We start from the raw sequence: 18580 nt of genomic DNA, 5'->3' as shown, positions 1-18580 counted from the left end.
TCAGTTGACTCTTGAACAAGGACTACTCCTATCGTGAATAAGTCTGGATTGTAATGAATTACATCATTAAAAAGTAACTTCTCTTTGATCTTTTCAAAGGTTGTAGTCTGTTCCTGACTCCAGTACTATTGTTAGACGTTTATCAAAAGACTAACTGAATATTCCCACTTGATTCTCCAATAATTTGATTCACTGGAAGTCATTTACACACTTTGCTGGAAACTCACCAATGGCTATTCTTTTCCTTGGATTTGCCATGATGTCTTGTCTCCTTGGATAATGTGTCCGAAGAATGTAATTGTTGCTGCACAGAATTTATATTTCTCATTCAGTGTAAGACCAATGTTCTGTAGTTAATGCTTCCTTAACCCTCGAAACATGCTCCTTCTTCATTTTAGGATGCAGTGGATGTCATCCATATTGTAATGGTTCCCTGTTTCTTTCCAGGATTCTAGACCTTGCTGTTTAGAAAAACTCTGGCACAGTGGAGGTTCCAAATGGTAAATGGTTGAAGCAATGTTTCCTGATCAGTGAAATTAATGTAGTCAGCAATGTACACTCTTGGTCTAAGGGTACTTAACAAAACCTGATGTTAGCACCCAATTTTGTGAAAAACCTGTTTGTTGCCAATTTTGTCAAACTATCACCAACAGATGGAATAGAATGGATTTGCCTTCTTACACCTTTGATTGTATGAGAGAGATCCACACACAGTCTCATTTCTCTTGGGAACAATTAACTAGCCCTAAGCGTCATTGTATCAGTTCTGTCACTGTGACCCAGATATGACCCATTTTCAATAATGTTATCTAACTGAGATTTTACTTTTCCCATGAGAAGTTGAGGAATCTTTCCTGGGTATCTACAAAAAAATGGGCTTCCCATCTTCTTGCAGAGTAGTGTGGTACGTTTGCTCAACTTGCCAAACAACTGTGAACAGCTGTGAAAATTCTTGCTGATATTCGATTTTCTGAAATATTGTATTGACTCTGAGGCCTAGATGCATACATACATTTATGCTGAACAATACGGCATTCTCATTTCTCAATATATATTTTGTCATCTCTGACTAAACTTTGTAGTGATTTGCCTATCTGAAAATCTGTACTTCCTGGACCTTGGAATTTAATGTTTGCTGGTCTGAGTGTCATATTCTTCAACTATAGTAAGCTATCTCCACATTTTAAAACTGCTGCTCCAGTGTGGAGTTTACATTCTGTTCCAGATCCTTTTTCCTTCAACTTGATGATCCAGAGTCAGTTTGACTCTTTCTGACTTCACCAAGAAATGTTGTCTTCATCCTTTGTTTCTGTTCTTTAACTTGGTGAACTTTTTCTTTATTGTGTTGTTTTTATTTCTCTGAAAAAAAAAATCCTTTTGCAGAACCTTTTTTTTATTTTGAAGCGATGCAGTTACTGGATGTAGGTTTGCTCGCTGAGCCTGGAAGGTTCATTTTCAGACGTTTCGTCACCATACTAGGTAACATCATCTTCAGTAAGCCTCCGGGTGAAGCACTGGTGGTGTAGTGCACTTTCTATTTATATGTTTGGGTTTCCTTGGGTTGATGATGTCATTTCCTGTTCTTTTTCTCAGGGGCTGCTAAATGGGATTCAAGTCAATGTACTTGTTGGTAGAGTTCCGGTTGGGATGCCATGTTTCTAAGAATTCTCGTGTGTGTCTTTGATGAAGTTACTGTTAACTTAGTGTTTTCTAAAACGCCCACCCCAACTGACCAAACTTGTGGCACCCTGTCCCATTGCTGGACAACTGTTGCACTTGTCATTTTGATTTGAGCCACACCTTGTAAATAATTCATTGATGAGATCAATTTTTTTTCACATTTTGTCAGTATTTCTAGAGGATGACAAAGCCACTTTGTATGTTGTGGTTCTGTTCGCCGAGCTGGGAATTTGTGTTGCAGACGTTTCGTCCCCTGTCTAGGTGACGTCCTCAGTGCTTGGGAGCCTCCTGTGAAGCGCTTCTGTGATCTTTCCTCCGGCATTTGTAGTGGTTTGAATCTGCCACTTCCGGTTATCAGTTCCAGCTGTCTGTTGCAGTGGTCGGTATATTGGGTCCAGGTCGATGTGCTTATTGTCTGTGGATGAATGCTACGTTGGTTTTGCTCATGCTGGGTATCGGGTCCTTTGTCCTGGTGAGTTGTTGTCTGAGAGTGGCTGTTGGTTTGTGTGCTGTTTTAAGTCCTATTGGTCGCAGTAGTCTGGCTGTCAGTTCGGAAATGCTCTTGATGTATGGTAGTGTGGCTAGTCCTTTGGGTTGCAGCATGTCCTCGTTCCGTTGTCTTTCCCTTAGGCATCTGTTGATGAAATTGTTTGGGTATCCGTTTTTTGCGAATACATTGTATAGGTGTTCCTCTTCCTCTTTTTGCAGTTCTGGTGTGCTGCAGTGTGTTGTGGCCCTTTTGAACAGTGTCTTGATGCAACTTCATTTGTTGTGTATTGGGGTGGTTGCTTTCGTAGTTCAGGACTTGGTCTGTGTGTGTGTGGCTTTCCTGTGTACCTTTGTGGTGAATTCTCCGTTTGGTGTTCTCTGTACCATCACGTCTGGGAATGGGAGTTGGTTGTCCTTTTCTTCCTCTCTAGTGAATCGGATTCCTGTGAGTGTGGCGTTGATGATCCGGTGTGTGTACTCTATTTCTGTGTTTTTAATGATTACAAAGGTGTCATCTACATAGCTGACCCAGAGATTGGGTTGAATTTGCGGTAAGACTGTTTGACACTTTGCATGCCACCCATCCAACTATGATGGTTCCTTACAGTACTGAAAGACCCTGGACCCTGATTTCTGCTGCACAGTGTGTGGGATTCAACTGTTGATACCCCCTTGGATTGAACAAAGTCTGACAACTTCTCAATCTTCATACTGACATTTTTTTTTAACAATCTTTACTTTTTTTTTCACTGCTATACATTTTCTAATTAATTCATCCTTCAAAGCTCCAAACCCACAACATTCTCCAAACATTGTAAATCCATTAATTATCACCGGTTCCATTACTAAATTGCTGTGGGATTTAAAGTGTGTGTCAAAAGCTTTTCTCAATGCATCATGTAGAACTTCTCTGCTTTCTCTTACCAGAACATCATCAACTATTAGACCTATAGCTTATAATATCATGCTGACTTTATGGAGCTGCTCCTTTGCGTATAAACCTGAAATCATTCTATATTGCTTAAACTGAATAGGTGCAAGTATTTTCTTTCTGTTTTGTTTCTAGGTCTTTCTGAGCGACAAGAGAAGAGTTTTGGTCGCTCCTGGAGTGATCCCACACCAGTGAAATCTGATGTGATTGGTGAACCTCGAGAAAGTAAGTTCATTTGTTGCCTTATTTGTCTCAGTTATCACTTTGAAGATCGTAAGATCAAACCTCACTTCATACTCTTTGCTGCAAAGCATTGTCAGGACTGGGCCATGTGCCATGTTCAATCCTGAGATAAACAGGCTTGTTTTTGATCAGTAAGAGAATCAACGAAAATGGGTGGCAAGCCAGGAAAGTGGAGTTGAAGATTATCAGGCCAATCATTAACTAATAGAGCGGGCTGAATGGGCAGATTTGCCTACTTCTCCTCCTATGTCTCATCAACTTAAGAGTTGAGCACACATTTCAGTCTGCCAGCATTGTGGGCATGCTGCTTTGTTGCTGATACTGTCTTTCAGATGAGACTTAAGTTGAGGACCCAGCTGATTGCCTGTGTATGTGTAAAACTCGTGGAACACTTTTTAAAACCACCTGTGGTTTGGTCAAAATTACTCCATTGAACAGTTTCACCAGATTGTTCATTTAATTAGCTGCTTGTGGGACCTCACTGTGTAAAAATCTGTCAGTATGTTTTTTTCAGTTAAAAATCACATATCCCCAGGTTATAGTCCAACAGGTTTAATTGGAAGCACTAGCTTTCGTAGCGCTGCTCCTTCATCGGTCCAACACTGACATCTCCAAATAAAGTATATTTAGTGGTGGTGTGCCAATGACTATATTTCAGAAAGGGATTGTTTTAAGTGCAGAATTTTGGCACATTCTGGAAACCCGACACTTTTCCACTGAACACCAATCTTGTTCTCCTTCTATCTTCTACGTCCTCACATCACCAGCATTTTGTGTCTAACATCCCATCTGACTGTTTGCAACCCAACAATTCAGTCTGCAGGTTAAGTATCTTGCAGTGTTGCATTTATTTCAACAGGAACATTGTTAAGGAGAAGTGCATGGGGTGTTGCCTGGTTTATAATTGTATGCTGGGTTACAATGAGTTCTGCTTCTGTTCCCAGAGTCCTTGGGTGAACGGTGAAGCTGCAGGGTTCAGCTGGGGCGGGGAAAGACAAAACAAAATTGATCACAAGCCCTTCACCCTGTCCAGCCCTTCGAAACCCAACAGAACCATAGCTCAGGCAGAGTTTCTGTAACTGCAATCAAAGTGCAGCGCAGGGGAGTCACTAAAGGAGGTGATGGCCTGGTGGTATTATGACTAGATTATTAATTCAGAAACTGAGCTAATGTTCTGAAGACCTGGATCTGAATCCTGCCATGGCAGATGGTGGAATTTAGATTCAATAAACAGAGTCTGGAATTAAGAATCTACTGATAACTGTGAAACCAATGGAAAAACTCGTTTGGCTCATTAATGTCCTTCAGGGAAGGAAATCTGCCATCCTCTCATAGTCTGGCTTACACGTGACTCTCAACTGCCTCTGAAGTGACCTAGCAAGCCACTCAGTTCAAGGGCAGCCTCGGACAGGCAATAAATGCCCGCCAGCCAGCAACGCCCACATCCCATGAGTGAATTAAAAAACACAGGAAGCGCATTCAGGATAATTTGGGCTCAGACCTCCTGGAACACATCATAGGCATAAAAAGAAACTCAATCCAAGCTGTGTCTGGCTGTTTGTGCTTGTTGGGGACAGTGTAAACAAAATCAAGCTTATGCCGGGACTGTGAATTACATGACCAATGTCCAATCACTGTTGGAATTGACTTTGGAGTGAGTGATGTGATACTGTACAAGAAACTTGCACTGTATCTAGCCCAAGTTGTTTATAACCTGAAAATGTGATGAGACAATGCAAATGAAACCTATCCTGTTGTTAATGTGATCTGTGAGTGTTTGATGATGCCACAACCAAAAAATGTTCTACATTTTCCACAGATGTACTTCAACAGATAAATAGAAGAAAAATATTAAAGTAAGATCAGTGGAGGTGGCCAGGAGGGATGTTGTGTTTATTGTGTATTAGCATCTAATGTGGAAAATGGATAATAAGACTTTATTAGACCAGGTCCAATATAAAATAACTGAGTTAAGCCATCAAATTGGGCCAAAATTGAGTTCAACCCCAATTAATATAATCATGTTCATGTTCCAAATCTGGGCTTTTAAGTTTATCCCTACTTTATAGTAGGATGTGAAATAATCACTTGTTTTCAGTAACTTAATGGAGAGGCTGTTTAGTTGTACATTTTATAGGCTCAGATGTTTACAGCTCAGAAGGATGCCAATCAGCCCATCATGTTTGTGCTAATGAACAAAGATCTGACTACACTAATCCTTATTTCCAGCTCTTGGTTCATATTCCCGGAGGCTTTGGCAACACAAATGAATATTGGAATACTGGTTAAATGTTACAAGAGATTCTGACTCATCCTCCCTTTCAGACAGTGAGTTCCAGATTCCTACTCCAAGTGAAAGTAATCCTCCCTAACTCCACTCTTAGCCATCTACTTTTATCATAATCTATACACCTTGGTTATAGACTTCTTTATGTGGGAAAAAAGGCTGTCCTATCCAACTTGTCAGTGCGCCTCATAACCTAAAATAGCTCCAACAGGTGCCCTCCTGACATTTGCTGTTCAAAAGCAAACAGCATCACCCTCTCCAATCTTTTCTCGTAGCTCCGACTCTCCAATCCTAGCAGCATCCTGGCAAATTTCCTCTCCATCCTGTCCATGGTAATCGTATCCTTCCTATAAATGTGATCAGAAATGTACACAGTATACAATTTGTGGCCTAACTAGCATTTTATGAAGTTCCAGCATAACCTTCCTTCTCTATATCTCGGCCAATAAAGGTAACTTTTCCAAATGCCTTCTTTAACTACTCTCTACTTGTCTTGCTGTTTTCAGGAATCTGTGAATATCCACACCAAGGTTCCTCTGATCTTCAGTACTTGCCAGAGTCTTACCTTCATCGTTCAATCCCTTGCCTTGTTAGACTTCTCCAAGTGCATTACCTCAGATTTCTAAGGAATTAATTGCAATTGCCATTGCCCTTCCCACATGACCAGCCCATTGATGTCTTCCTGCAGTTTATGGCCATCCTCTTTGCTATATACCATCCCCCAACTAATTTTTATGTCCTCCAAGAACGTTTTAATCATATCCCAACATGTGAGTCCAAATCATTAACATGGGTCACAAATGGCAAGGGCCCCAGCCCTGACTCTTGCAGAACCTTCCTGAAATAGACTTCCAGTCACAGAAACATTCCCCTATAATTAATCTCTGCTTCCTGATGAAGAGCTTTTGCCCAAAATGTCGATTTTACTGCGCTCGGATGCTGCCTGAACTGCTGTGCTTTTCCAGCACCACTCTAATCTAAACCCTTCCTGCCTCTCAGCCAATTTTGGATCCCGTGTGCCACTTTCCATTGGATCCCGTGGGCTCTTACATTCTTGACCAGTCCAGCATGAGAGACCTTTAGACCTTAACCTCTGGATGTTTTCCTACCTTTTGGCTCTCTTTTTATTTCTGTTTTCTCAATCCTGTTTTTGTAGTCAGAAAGGCACTGACTTTTGTATGCCTTTTCATTGTGTTCATGAATTCCTATACTTAAGTACACGTGACAATAAAAATCAAATTCAAGTTATGAAAAGCCTTGCTAAAGTTCATGTAGACCACAAAATGCATTACCCTCATCAACGCTCCTGTCCTTAATAAATTTGAAAGCCAAATTTGTCAAACGCAACCTTCATTATAGGCATCCATAGTGACTATCCCTGATTAACCCATGTCTTTCTAAGTGCAGGTGTATTCTGTCCCACCACTGAGGTTAGACAGACTGGCCTTTCATTTCCCCTCTATCCCTTCTTCCCTTTTTTAATAGTGGGACAATGTTAGCAGTCCTTCAGTCCTCTGGCACTTCACCTGTGGCCAGAACTTATTTGAAAATTACTGCCAGAACCCCTGCTATCTCCTCCCTCAACAACCTGGGATGCGTCTTATCCAGTCTGCATGTTTATCTACATTCAAAGCTGCTAAACTGACTAGTACCTTCTCTCTAGGCCAAATCCAATCTTAGTAAAATTAGCCTTTCCCTAGTTTAGGACTTTAAATCTTGATGCATGCTTATCTTTTTCCATAACGATCCAAAATTAAAATAAGTTATGGTCACTATCTCCAAAATTTTCCCTACTTTTACTCCTATCACCAGGCTCATTTCTGAATATTGGGCCCAGAACTGACAACTCCTTTGTGCTTTCTGCGCACTACCTAAAAATAGTTTCCTGAATTTAATTTAAGAATTTTAATTTAATTAATTTTAATTTACCTTGCTAAAACTCTTTTAGTTTGTATTTGGGTAGTTAAAATCTCCTACAATTACTTCCTTATTATTCTTATTATTTTCTGAAATTTGTTTACATATTTGACCCTCTATTTCTCTCTGACTATTTGGTGGCATACAATCAGAACCCCCTTTTTTTCCCCTTTTGTGTTTTTTTCTACTTCACCATCTGGTCTCATTTGATGATTTTTTTTCAAGATATCATTCCTCCCTGCTGCTCTCATTGATTCTTTGACCAATATTGTGACCTGACCTCCTTTCCTAGTTCCCTCTCTACCTCTTCTGGAAATACTCTATAATTAGGAGTGTTGAGTCAAACCTCAGCCATGGTATGAAAGAGTATTTCTTTGTGTGTGTTCCTGATAGCTCATCTCTGTAGTGATCCAGTATTTCTTGTCGCTGGTTGTTAGTCTCTGCATTTATTTCTCTGGTCCTGCTCTGCCTACTCTCAGGAGTGACTGTCATCTCCTCCTCTTGAGGGATGCTCACAGCCTTGCACAATGAAGACGTATAACATCCAAGTGACAGATGGGGCACCTTTTGAGCCCAGATCCGGCTGCATTGCTTCATGAACATGTATTCAAAAAAGGCTACACAGCCATAATCAAGGCCCTGTCTCCATGGTAACCGCTGTCGGATCTCCTTTTTGTATCACATCAGGTCAGGAGTTGCAGAGCTCGTGCTGCGCTTTAGATGATGACTTTGATGATCTCAACTGGGAAGCGGAGAAGGAGCTTGAGCTGCTGTCATGTGATGGTGAAGGCTTTGTTCCGCCCAAGATCATGGTAAGATATTATCATTGTAAATCTCTGTATTCAAAGTCCAAATCTTTCAACCTAAAGCTTTTGATGTCATCAAGCCAGCCAAGTTAATTGCTTTGCATTTGTGCAACTATTCTCTAGCAGCAGGCCAGTAAGAGGCCTAGAGGAATAAGTGTCCTACACATTGAATAACTACTTCAGATTTTCTTCACCCATCACATCTATGGTTGCTAACCTATATTGGCTCTCAGTCAAGCAATATTTTAAATTTAAAATTCTCCTTTTTTGTCCAGACTGCTCAATGGCCTCATCCCTCCCTCGATTGGCCAACTCCACCAAACCCCTCAACCTTCTATAATATCTGCTTCCCTCCACTTCTGGCTTCTTGCCCTTTTTTTTTATCTTAGCTGCCTGAGTCAAAGACTCTAGCATTCACTCCCTGAATCATGTGCCTGTTTCTTGGTTTTCCTTTTAAAGTGTTCCTCAGAACCTACTTCTTTGATAGAGATCCCAGTCACCTAACAGCTTGTCACGTGACTTGATGCAAAATTGTGTCCAACAGCACATCAATGGAATGCCTTAGGATGTGTTACTATGCTAAGATGCTATACAAATTCAAGTTATTGTTGCACCTATGCAATTTAGAGTTGCACTGGCATAAGCTGGCTGGCTGGGGAGCTAGGGACAGTGCTAGGAGTAGGGCTGACAGTAGCTATAACAGAATTGGGCTACCATTAGTACATATGGAACCCCTTCCTTCCACTTCACCAACCTTTCCAGATATTGCTTCAGACCTTGCCCTATCAGACCAGTAGTGTGGCCCATCAGAAGCAACCAGTGAGATTACTGGAAATCCATGCACTGAGCCCAGTCACATGACACTATCGTTCAACAAAATTGTTTAAAATTGTGACTAAAGATTGTAAAATCAAGTAAAATAGAATTGATCCCTGAAAAGCAGCATAAAGTCATATATTGGAGTTGTTGCTTTAGTTGATATTTTGCCAGAATAGTCCAATTTTTAAAAAAATGCTAATTTGTGGTAATATTAACTATGAGATTACAACTACATGATGAAACTTGTGTTTCCTTTATTCCATGTTAATAAGCGTCCTGTTTCATGATGTAAAGTGTGCATCAGGGCAAGTTTGCATGTTTAAACTAGCTTGTCATTTTCTCACACAGTAAGTGGTAAAATTACTCCGAAAAGGCTCCCTCACATCATAACCATTGACTCAAATAACTGTTTTGCTTCATTCACAGCTCATTTCATCCAAAGTCCCCAAGGCAGAGTACATCCCAACCATCATTCGCAGAAATGACCCTTCTGTCATCCCCATCCTCTACGTGAGTATCAACAGTTGAGTCTTGGATTTTTTTAGCCAGCTTAAAGTTGGGAGAATCACACGTTACAATCAAGAAAAGTTGTCAGCCTTCTGGGGTTTTGGGTTGTCTTGTAGCATCAGGGAATTAATGACAAATCTCTAAAATCCAACTGCGAGCACCATCCAGGAGTAACATCATTGAAGCATTAAAAACAAATTCTGTATATTTTCATTTTTGTTGTTAAGATATCAAAGTCCTAGAGAAGGGTAAGAGAAAATGTTGTTTGAAAGAGCCTTGCAAATTTTGCCTTCGTGCTTTTTCTTTTGAAAATTATGAATGACTCTGTTTCAACCATCCCTTCAGGCTGTACATTCTGCCGTTTAAAAAGAATTGAATATTCCCACCCAGAGTGCTGAGCTGTCTCTATCACATCGATTGACATGTTACTGCCTTCCCTGCACTTTCTATTTTTATTTCAATGGTTATGATACTGACCTTCTGATCAATCCTTACCTTGAAGAGAAACTAGACTTCACTCCAGACACCATGGTGTAGGAATTCAGAGGAAAGTGTTTCTATTACCACGATGATCATCCTTACACTGTTACAAATCACACAACACCGGGTTATAGTCCAGCAGGTTTTTTTGGAAGCACTAGCTTTTGGAGTGCCTCTCCTTCATCTCCACAACCACCTGATGGAAGGAGCAGCGCTCCGAAAGCTAGTGCTTCCGAATAAACCTGTTGGAATATAACCTGGTGTTGTCTGATTTTTAACTTTGTACACCCCAGGCCAACACTGGCACCTCCACATCTTGCAATTGCTTTTCCAAACCTGTATTCATAAAACGGCAGGTCTGTGGGGAAAATGAAGGACAGAGTAGAAGGAAGAGCATTGTTCCTTCAAAGAGTTGGCATGGGTACCATGGAGAAAGTGAGGATTGCGGATGATGGAGATCAGAGTCGAAAAGTGTGGCGCTGGAAAAGCAAAGCAGGTCAGACAGCATCTGAGCAGCAGGAGAGTCAACGTTTCGGGCATAAGCCCTTCATCAGGAATGTTGTAGAGGGGAAGGGGGCTGAGAGATAAATAGGAGAGTGGGGTTGAGGTAGCTGGGAAGGCGATAGGTAGATGCAGGTGGGGGGGTGATCGTAATGGGTTGGAGGGTAGGGTGGAGCAGATAGGTGGGAAGGAAGATGAACAGGTAGGACAGGTCAAGAAGGTGATGCCAAGTTGAAGGGTTGGATCTGGAATGAGGTGGAGGGAGGGGAGATGAGGAAACTGGTGAACTTGATATTGATGCTGTCTGGTTGGAGGGTCCCAAGGCGGAAGTTGAGGCATTCTTCCTCCAGGTGTTGGGTGGCTTGGATTTGATGATGGAGGAGGCTCAGGACTTGCATGTTCTTGGCAGAGTGGAAAGGGGAGTTGAACTGGACTTTCTGTATCGGCCTATCCTCTGATATTTCTCTGAACTTTATGTCGTTGTCAATAACAAGAGCACTGGGGACTAGTGCACCTTAATTCAAGTTCAGCATTGACGTCAGGGTTTTCCCAGGTGAGGTGGAGGCAGCTTGATGGGTAGAGCTGGTTTTACTCATAACCAGATGCCTTAGTGCCAGTACTCATTTGTGTGATTTTATATTTACCCTGCTACCTTTGTGATCTCTAGGTAGAGTTGCCTGGTTTAGCTTGCATGTTGCTTTCATCCCACGATGAATTGTTGACTATCAATGCCCTCAATATGAGAGGAAATGGGCATTAAATACCGCCCACATCCCAAATACAAACTGATGTTGTTGCCCAGCGTTAGAAACTGAACTGAGATTGTCCAATGCACTTCAATGAGGCTCTTGCAGAATTGTCTTGGACGGGGCTGTGTTTCAGCCACAGTTACACAGGTGAAAGGATAATCTCAAACTAGCCACACATTCTTCCTCCAGGGCACATTATTGTTTGCTTTTCATGGTCATAGGTTTCAGAAGCAAGAGAGTTTGGAGCTTTAAATTGGCACCTATACCGTTTGACCATATCTGCAGAAAAGTTAAAAAAACATCCAAATGAAGAAATGAAGTGAGCAGGGGGTCACTCAAAGGTACTAAACATTAACTAGAACCCCCATTTCTTCGACAGGACCATGAGCATGCTGTTTTTGATGACATCTTAGGTGAGTAGATTTCATTGGCTTTGATTGTTGCTCTCATGTGGTGGTGATAAAAACATTGAAAAAAAGCAGTGTTTTGAAATCTCAACTTGCCTTAAATTGTCAATCCAGAACTAATCCGATAGAAAATGCTGCCGTCTGAGGACTGATCAGACTGAATTATCCAGTATAGTTCAGTGATAGTTCTCTCCCCTCAGAGCTCACAGGGTTCAAGTTCCCCCAAAGTGATTGAATGGAACATTTAGGCTGACAGTCTCCTACAGGACTGAGGGAATCCTACACTGTCTGAGGTGTTGTCTGTCAGATGAGGCATCAAATCAAACCAAGCCTGTGTCCATCCTCTCAGGTTCATGTAAAAGATCCCAAGGTATCTATTTTGAAGAGGTGCTTAGGAGATCTCACCAGTGCCCCGGTCAGTATATTTTGCTCAACTACCATTACAAAAATAGATGACCTAGTCTTCTATCTCATGTAGGGCGCCAATTTGTATTGAAGTTGTTTTTTTTATGCATCCTCAAGAGGAGCCCTCAATGTTGAGGGATGTGCTAGGAACTCCCCTGGAGTGGAATGACATCTGAAATGAGAGATTGAATTGACTAGGCTACATTCTCGGGAGCTGATCTCATTAAAATGTATAAAATTCTGAGTGAGCTGGTGTAAGAGGATGTGTTCCCTGGGCTGTAGAGTTTGTGATTAGAGGTTGCTGTTTCAGGATAAAGAATCAGCTATTTAGGACTAAAATGAAGAGAAATGCTCTCACTCAGAATGATTAGATTCCCTACAGTGTGGAAACAGGCCCTTCGGCCCAACAAGTCCACACCGACCCTCCGAAGAGTAACCCACCCAGATCCATTTCCTCTGACTAATGCACCTCACACTATGGGCAACTTAGCATGGCCAATTCACCTGACCTGGACATCTTTGGACTGTGGGAAGAAACTGGAGCACCCGGAGGAAACCCTCACAGACACTGGGAGAATGTGCAAACTCCACACAGACAGTCGCCCGAGGCTGGAATTGAACCTGGCACCTGGTGCTGAGAGGCAGCAGTGCTAACCACTGAGCCACCGTGCCGCCTAAAATCCTTAGAATTCTTGTGGATACTCAGTTGTTGAGTACATTTAAGACTGAAATCAATAGGTTTTAGGACCGAATGGACATGTGGATCGTTGGAGTTGACGTACAACTTCAGTCCCAAACATATTGAATGCGAGAGCAGGCTTGAGGGGCCAAATGATCAGATTCTGTTACCATTACCTATGTACTTATGGTAGGGTTTGCAACCTACAGCAATTAGCTCCTTGAAGAAAAAGCAGAAAACTGGCTATTGGGGAGCACCTCAGTGAGGAATGTATGGTCAGATAGGCCACTCAGTCCCTCAAGGAGAAAGTGAGAACTGCAGATGCTGGAGAGTCAGAGTCAAAAAGGGTGTGCTGGAAAAGCACAGCAGGTCAGGCAACACCCGAGAAGCAGGAGAATCGACATTTCGGGCATAACCTTCACCAGGAGACCATTCAGTCCCTCACGCCTGATCTTCTTTCATTTAGTCTTGACTCATCTGCATCCTAATGCCACCTAACATAATGAATCCTGCAATCCAGACAGCTGCGCTGAGCAAATAAATTTATCAATCTCAGTTTTAAAACAGGGCAATTGATTCCAAACCCCGACAGCCCTATAGGGGTGAGAGTTTCCGATCTTCTCAACCCCCTGTGTGAAGAAGTGTTTCCTCAGGTGATCTCAGTGCTCCAGCTGTAATTTCAACATTGGGTCGCCTTACTTTGACTTTGCACATAAAAAGTAGTTCCTCTTTGTGTACCCTATCAAATCTTTTAATTATCTTGAACGCATCAGTCAGACCACCTTCTTACCTGTACCCAAAATAGAAGGTATGATGCTGGTCCATATAAAAGACTTTAGGCTTTTTGCTGCAGTTGTTAAGGTTGCTGTAGTGATGGGCATTTTCTGCTAATAATGCTCTACAGGGTTAGACTCAGCTCTTGGCCAAATTTCAGATTGAATAATGGCTGTAAGATGTGCCCCTGGGGCTCTTTGGTACAACAGTGGTACAGTCTCAGCTGTAATGCTGGGGTATTGAAAACGGACTGTTCAGTCATGTGGAGATGTTATTGCCCTTTTGAGAACATGTATGGAAGTGAGAACTAACCGGTCTGTGTCCCCTGCAGAGGAGATTGAGAAAAAGCTGAATGCCTATCGGAAGGGCTGCAAGATCTGGAAGCTGCTGATCTTCTGCCAGGCAAGTCTGACAGTAATAGCTCACCAGCATTTATTGACTCTGCCCGTTGTCAGTTGGACCACCACTTGGCCTCTCACCTTCCAACAAGTGCATCAAGTCTGAGGAGTGCACTGGGCATAGTGCCAATCAAGACCATTCAGTCGTTGATGAGATGAGCATGAGCTCAGTGCTGCTCCTGCTTTCTTTGTTGTCTCAATTTAACGACGTCCTCTTAACACTATTCTGCTCTGTAGTGTGAATGCACTGGACTGGGGGCAGATGTATGTATTACTCTATATTTGACGTTATCATAGCACTTTTGGCAGTTGTAATGCCACAAGGTTGTTTGTTGAATGCTAAAAAGCATCTGCCCAAAATGTCCAGGGATTGTTCTTACCTGTCTTATGTGGGGTCTGAGGCCAGGACTTCCGATCCATAGTCCTGACACCTGACTCTTGTTATCTCACCCACCCTCAACCTTAACCAAGGCTCTGTAAGCCCGAGATGTTCGATATAAGTGGTGTGTTGAATCTCCGTATTTTGGCACAGTGTACATCCTCCCCCATGAAAGCAATCCCTGACTGAAAACCAGGAGATCCCACAACTGGGCACTCTCAGATCTCCAGTTAAATGCATCCTGGCAAATTGCCTTTTTGACAAAATTTGTTGAATCAATATTGATGGGGAAATGTTCATATTATTACCATGTTTTCTTTATGGATCTTGTGTTTTGTATGCAGGGGGGACCTGGCCACTTGTACTTGCTGAAGAACAAGGTCGCCACTTTTGCCAAAGTAGAAAAAGAGGAAGACATGATCTTGTAAGCCAATGATATTTTAAATGCAACCGGTATATTCAAGGCATGGTGGGTCAAGGGTCCGTTCCTGTGCTCTCCTGGATTGCTCAACTGCAGGTCTTGAGTTCACTGCAGTGTTGTTTATAGAATCATTCACTTTGCAGAGGAAGGCCATTTGCCTGTGGATTACATTGGCTTCCCTCAGTGCAATCCAGTCCGTCCCATCCATTTCCTTTTGGAAATCTTTGTTTCTGCTACCCCACCCTTGTGGGCAGTGAGTCCACTGTATAACCTTCACTGGATTGAAAAGTTCTTTCTCTTATTCCCATCTCTCTTCCAAGACCTTAAATCTGTCTCCTAATCTAGCAACAGTTCCTATGTATCTGCTTTATCTAAATCTGACGTAATCTTATAAACTCTTGCCAGAGGTCCCCTGAACCTCTGAAAATTCCTCATCCCTGGATCAGATCTGTTAAGTCTCCTCTGTCCTACCCCTCCACCACATCACTCAAGGACCTTCAGATCCTTTCTAAATTGTAGTGATCACACTCTCTTAGTATATCCTGGCACCTTTACATTTCAATGTGCTTGCATTCCCCAGATCCCTCTTTAGAATGGTGTTATTAAGTTTGTATTGGCTCTCCCTTTCCTTCCTGCCAAAATGCATCACCCTAGTGAATAAATTAATAAAGTATACTGGTGTCAGCCCTCTGATAAATGTCACCCTTACATCAATCCCTCTCTGTTCCTCTGCTCTCAATTTGTTATTTAATTTTGCTTGCAGCACCAATGCCCACTCACTGACCACCAGGATCAGTTATGGTGCTCCCTGGACATAGCCCAAGTTTGGAACAGCTTGACCTCTCCTAATTTATGGTGTACTGAACAACCCAGGTGGATAGAGTTAAGTACAAGTACACATTCCTTTATCTGAAATGCTCAGGACCAGCTGGTTTTCGGAATTCTGAATTTTTCGAATTTCAGAGTAAGTGACAGTTTGATGGTGAAATTGTAAACGACCTTCCCAACAGCAGATACAATGTGAGTAAAACGGGCCCTGAAACAGAATTGAGGCCTGCCAGTGCTAGGCCACACCTCCCCCCCACCCCTCCCCCCAAACGTTGCATCTGAGTGGGTGCGGAGTTGGGTTAACTGTTTGCACGCCAAACAACCTTGTTAATGAGAAAAAAAACTTCCACAAAAATACCTTTGGATTTCAGAGCTTTGCAGATTTTGGGATTTCAGATAAAGGGTTGTTTGTCTGTACTGCGTTGATCAAATGTGGGTCTGGAAAAAACACAGCAGGTCAAGCAGCATCGGAAGAGTAGGAGAGTTGATGTCTCAGGCAGTTCCCTTCAGGGTGAAGGGTCCTGCCTGAAACATTGACTTTCCTGCCCCTCTGATGCTGCTTGACCTGCTGTGCTTTTTCCAGACCCACATTTTATTGACTCTGACTTTGCAGCATCTGCAGTCTTCACTAGATCCAAGTTGCATAAATACTCTGTTGGCCTGCACTTAGAAAATGTGACAATTCACTGAGACTTAACTGCTCTTTAAAAGGGGAGACTCACAACACGTACCAGTCTACGAAAGTACACTACATTGATGTTTATATTGCATGGGATTCCAGGCAGATACTAAGAAAATCCTGCACAGTCAGAGCTCAGTCATCGTCAGTGAACCTCCCTTCTGTGTTTCTGGTACTCAAACAACCCTTGAATAATTCCATAGTAAATTTATAACTGAAATAACTCCACAGAAGCTGCTATCCCATCACCAAGTCACCCTTTACTTACACATGGAGAGTCCTTGACACTGGTCCAGCTCCCTCAGAGCCAGCTCTCAGAGTGAACAGAACCTCTAATACTCCTGTTCATTTTTTTTATTCTGCTTTTCTATTTGTGTGAGACACAGTGAAAGACACAAAGTGTATGAATCTTTATTCAATTTCCACCACCAGGAAGAAAAGAAACACCCAAGTGGCCAGTGACCAGCAGTGCCCTTGACATCAAAGGGCAATGCTGTGTGATCAAACAGTGAAGAGGAGGGCAGGGATTAAATCAAAATAGAATTGGAGGGGGAAATAATGCACTCCATTCCCTGCGGTGCCCACCTCTCCCTGAACAGTTCAAGGGTGTTGGTGGACACCGTGTGCTCCTTCTCCAGAGACACCCATGCTCGGACGTAACCACGGAAGAGGGGCAGGCAATCAGCCCTAACTACCCCCTCCACAGCCAATGCTTCTCATTTTTAAAAAAACTTTTTTATTACCCCCACAATACCGCCTAACTGCGGTAGTGCTTATTTTCCCCAGCACTCATGGTGTGTGTGTGCAGGTGTGAGACACAGTGAGAGACACAAGGTGCATGAATCTTTATTCAATTTCCACCACCAGGAAGATAGGAAAACACCCGGGTGGCCAGTGACAAACACTGCCCTTCACATCAAAGGGCAGTGCTGTGTGATCAAAACAGTGAAGGGGAGGGTAGGGACTAAATCAAAATAGAGTTGGAGGGAGAAATAATGCACTCCACTCCCTGCGGCGCCCACCTCTCCCTGAACAACTCCAGGGTGTTGGTGGACACCGCGTGCTCCTTCTCCAAGGACAGCCGGGCCCTAACGTAACCGCGGAAGAGGGGCAGGCAGCCATCCCTAACAACCCCCTCCATGGCCAATACGACTGCTCATATCTGTCAGCCAAGGCTTCCTGATTGGACCAGATTAACAGTCCCGATCAGGGAGCTCCTATTCTATGAGGTCTACTTGGTTGACCTTGTTAGTGCAACCATGATAAAACAGCCTTGCAGAACAGCAAGTCAAATCTCTGGTTTGCATGGAGTCACCTGATTGTGTATGGGAGGCTGGTAAGGTTGCCCCAATTAGTAAGAATGCTGTGAAACCTGTGAAGAGAACAATCCGAGCCAGTGATCCTGGCTGGCAGCATGCTCCTGATTGGCGTGTCCTGCCAGCACTCGCCATCTTTACTGTGAATCGAAGCATAGGCAGGATGCTGCAGAGAGTGATCTCTACCTGGTTCAATAGCACAGACACCATGGAACACAACAGCACAAAAGAAAGCCCTTTTGCCCCGTTCTGTCTACGGTCAGCCGTTTTGGAAGAACTATCCATGTATTCCTGCCTGCTTCCTATTTCCCCATTACCCCACAAATGTTTCTTTATCCTGCCTTTTCTTGAAGGTTTCTTTACTCTCAGAATCTTTATAGTCCTCTCCCAGAGGGCTGTGCAGACTTCAATATGTGCAAGACAGCAAGCAATAGGTTTTTAAATATTAATGATATCAAGGGAGAGTGCAGAAAAATGGCTTTCAGTTCAGCAATCAGCCAGGGTCTAATGATTTGGCAAAGCAAGCCAATGGCAGTGAATGGCCTACTTCTATTCCTGTTTCCTTTTTCCCTCACATAGGAGTAAATTACTGCAAGTGCTGGAATCTGTTCTGAAAACCACAGTAGGTCAGGCAGCATCCGTTGAGAGAGAGCCAGCTAATGTTTTAGTGACACTTAATGACCAGCTCTGACGGAGTCATCCACATTCAAAATGTTGGCTTGCTTTCTCTCCATGATGCTGCCTGAATTGCTGTGATTTCCAGCATTTTTTATTTCCAGTCCTATATTCCTAAGTTCCGATGAAAGTTATTTCCATCACCCATTCTGACTTAACATTTCAGATCACTGTGTTTAAAGAAAAACTTTCTTTTATCACCTTTTCACT

The 18580-nt window shown here is 42.7% G+C and overlaps 1 protein-coding gene across 2 annotated transcripts in view; it reads left to right on the top strand.

The window, feature by feature from the left end:
• Positions 1-18580, top strand: part of nsmfb (NMDA receptor synaptonuclear signaling and neuronal migration factor b) — a 103812-nt gene that overhangs the window by 63344 nt on the left and 21888 nt on the right. For both annotated transcript variants that reach the window (XM_043719894.1, XM_043719893.1), the window contains 6 exons: positions 3236-3325; positions 8235-8359; positions 9599-9682; positions 11789-11822; positions 14006-14076; positions 14796-14875. In XM_043719894.1, the coding sequence (XP_043575829.1) occupies positions 3236-3325; positions 8235-8359; positions 9599-9682; positions 11789-11822; positions 14006-14076; positions 14796-14875 (484 nt within the window). The remainder of the gene's footprint in view (positions 1-3235; positions 3326-8234; positions 8360-9598; positions 9683-11788; positions 11823-14005; positions 14077-14795; positions 14876-18580) is intronic.

The sequence above is a fragment of the Chiloscyllium plagiosum genome, chromosome 30 (genome assembly GCF_004010195.1).
Source record: "Chiloscyllium plagiosum isolate BGI_BamShark_2017 chromosome 30, ASM401019v2, whole genome shotgun sequence".
Lineage (NCBI taxonomy): Eukaryota > Metazoa > Chordata > Chondrichthyes > Orectolobiformes > Hemiscylliidae > Chiloscyllium > Chiloscyllium plagiosum.
This window is presented reverse-complemented; position numbering and strand designations above follow the sequence as displayed.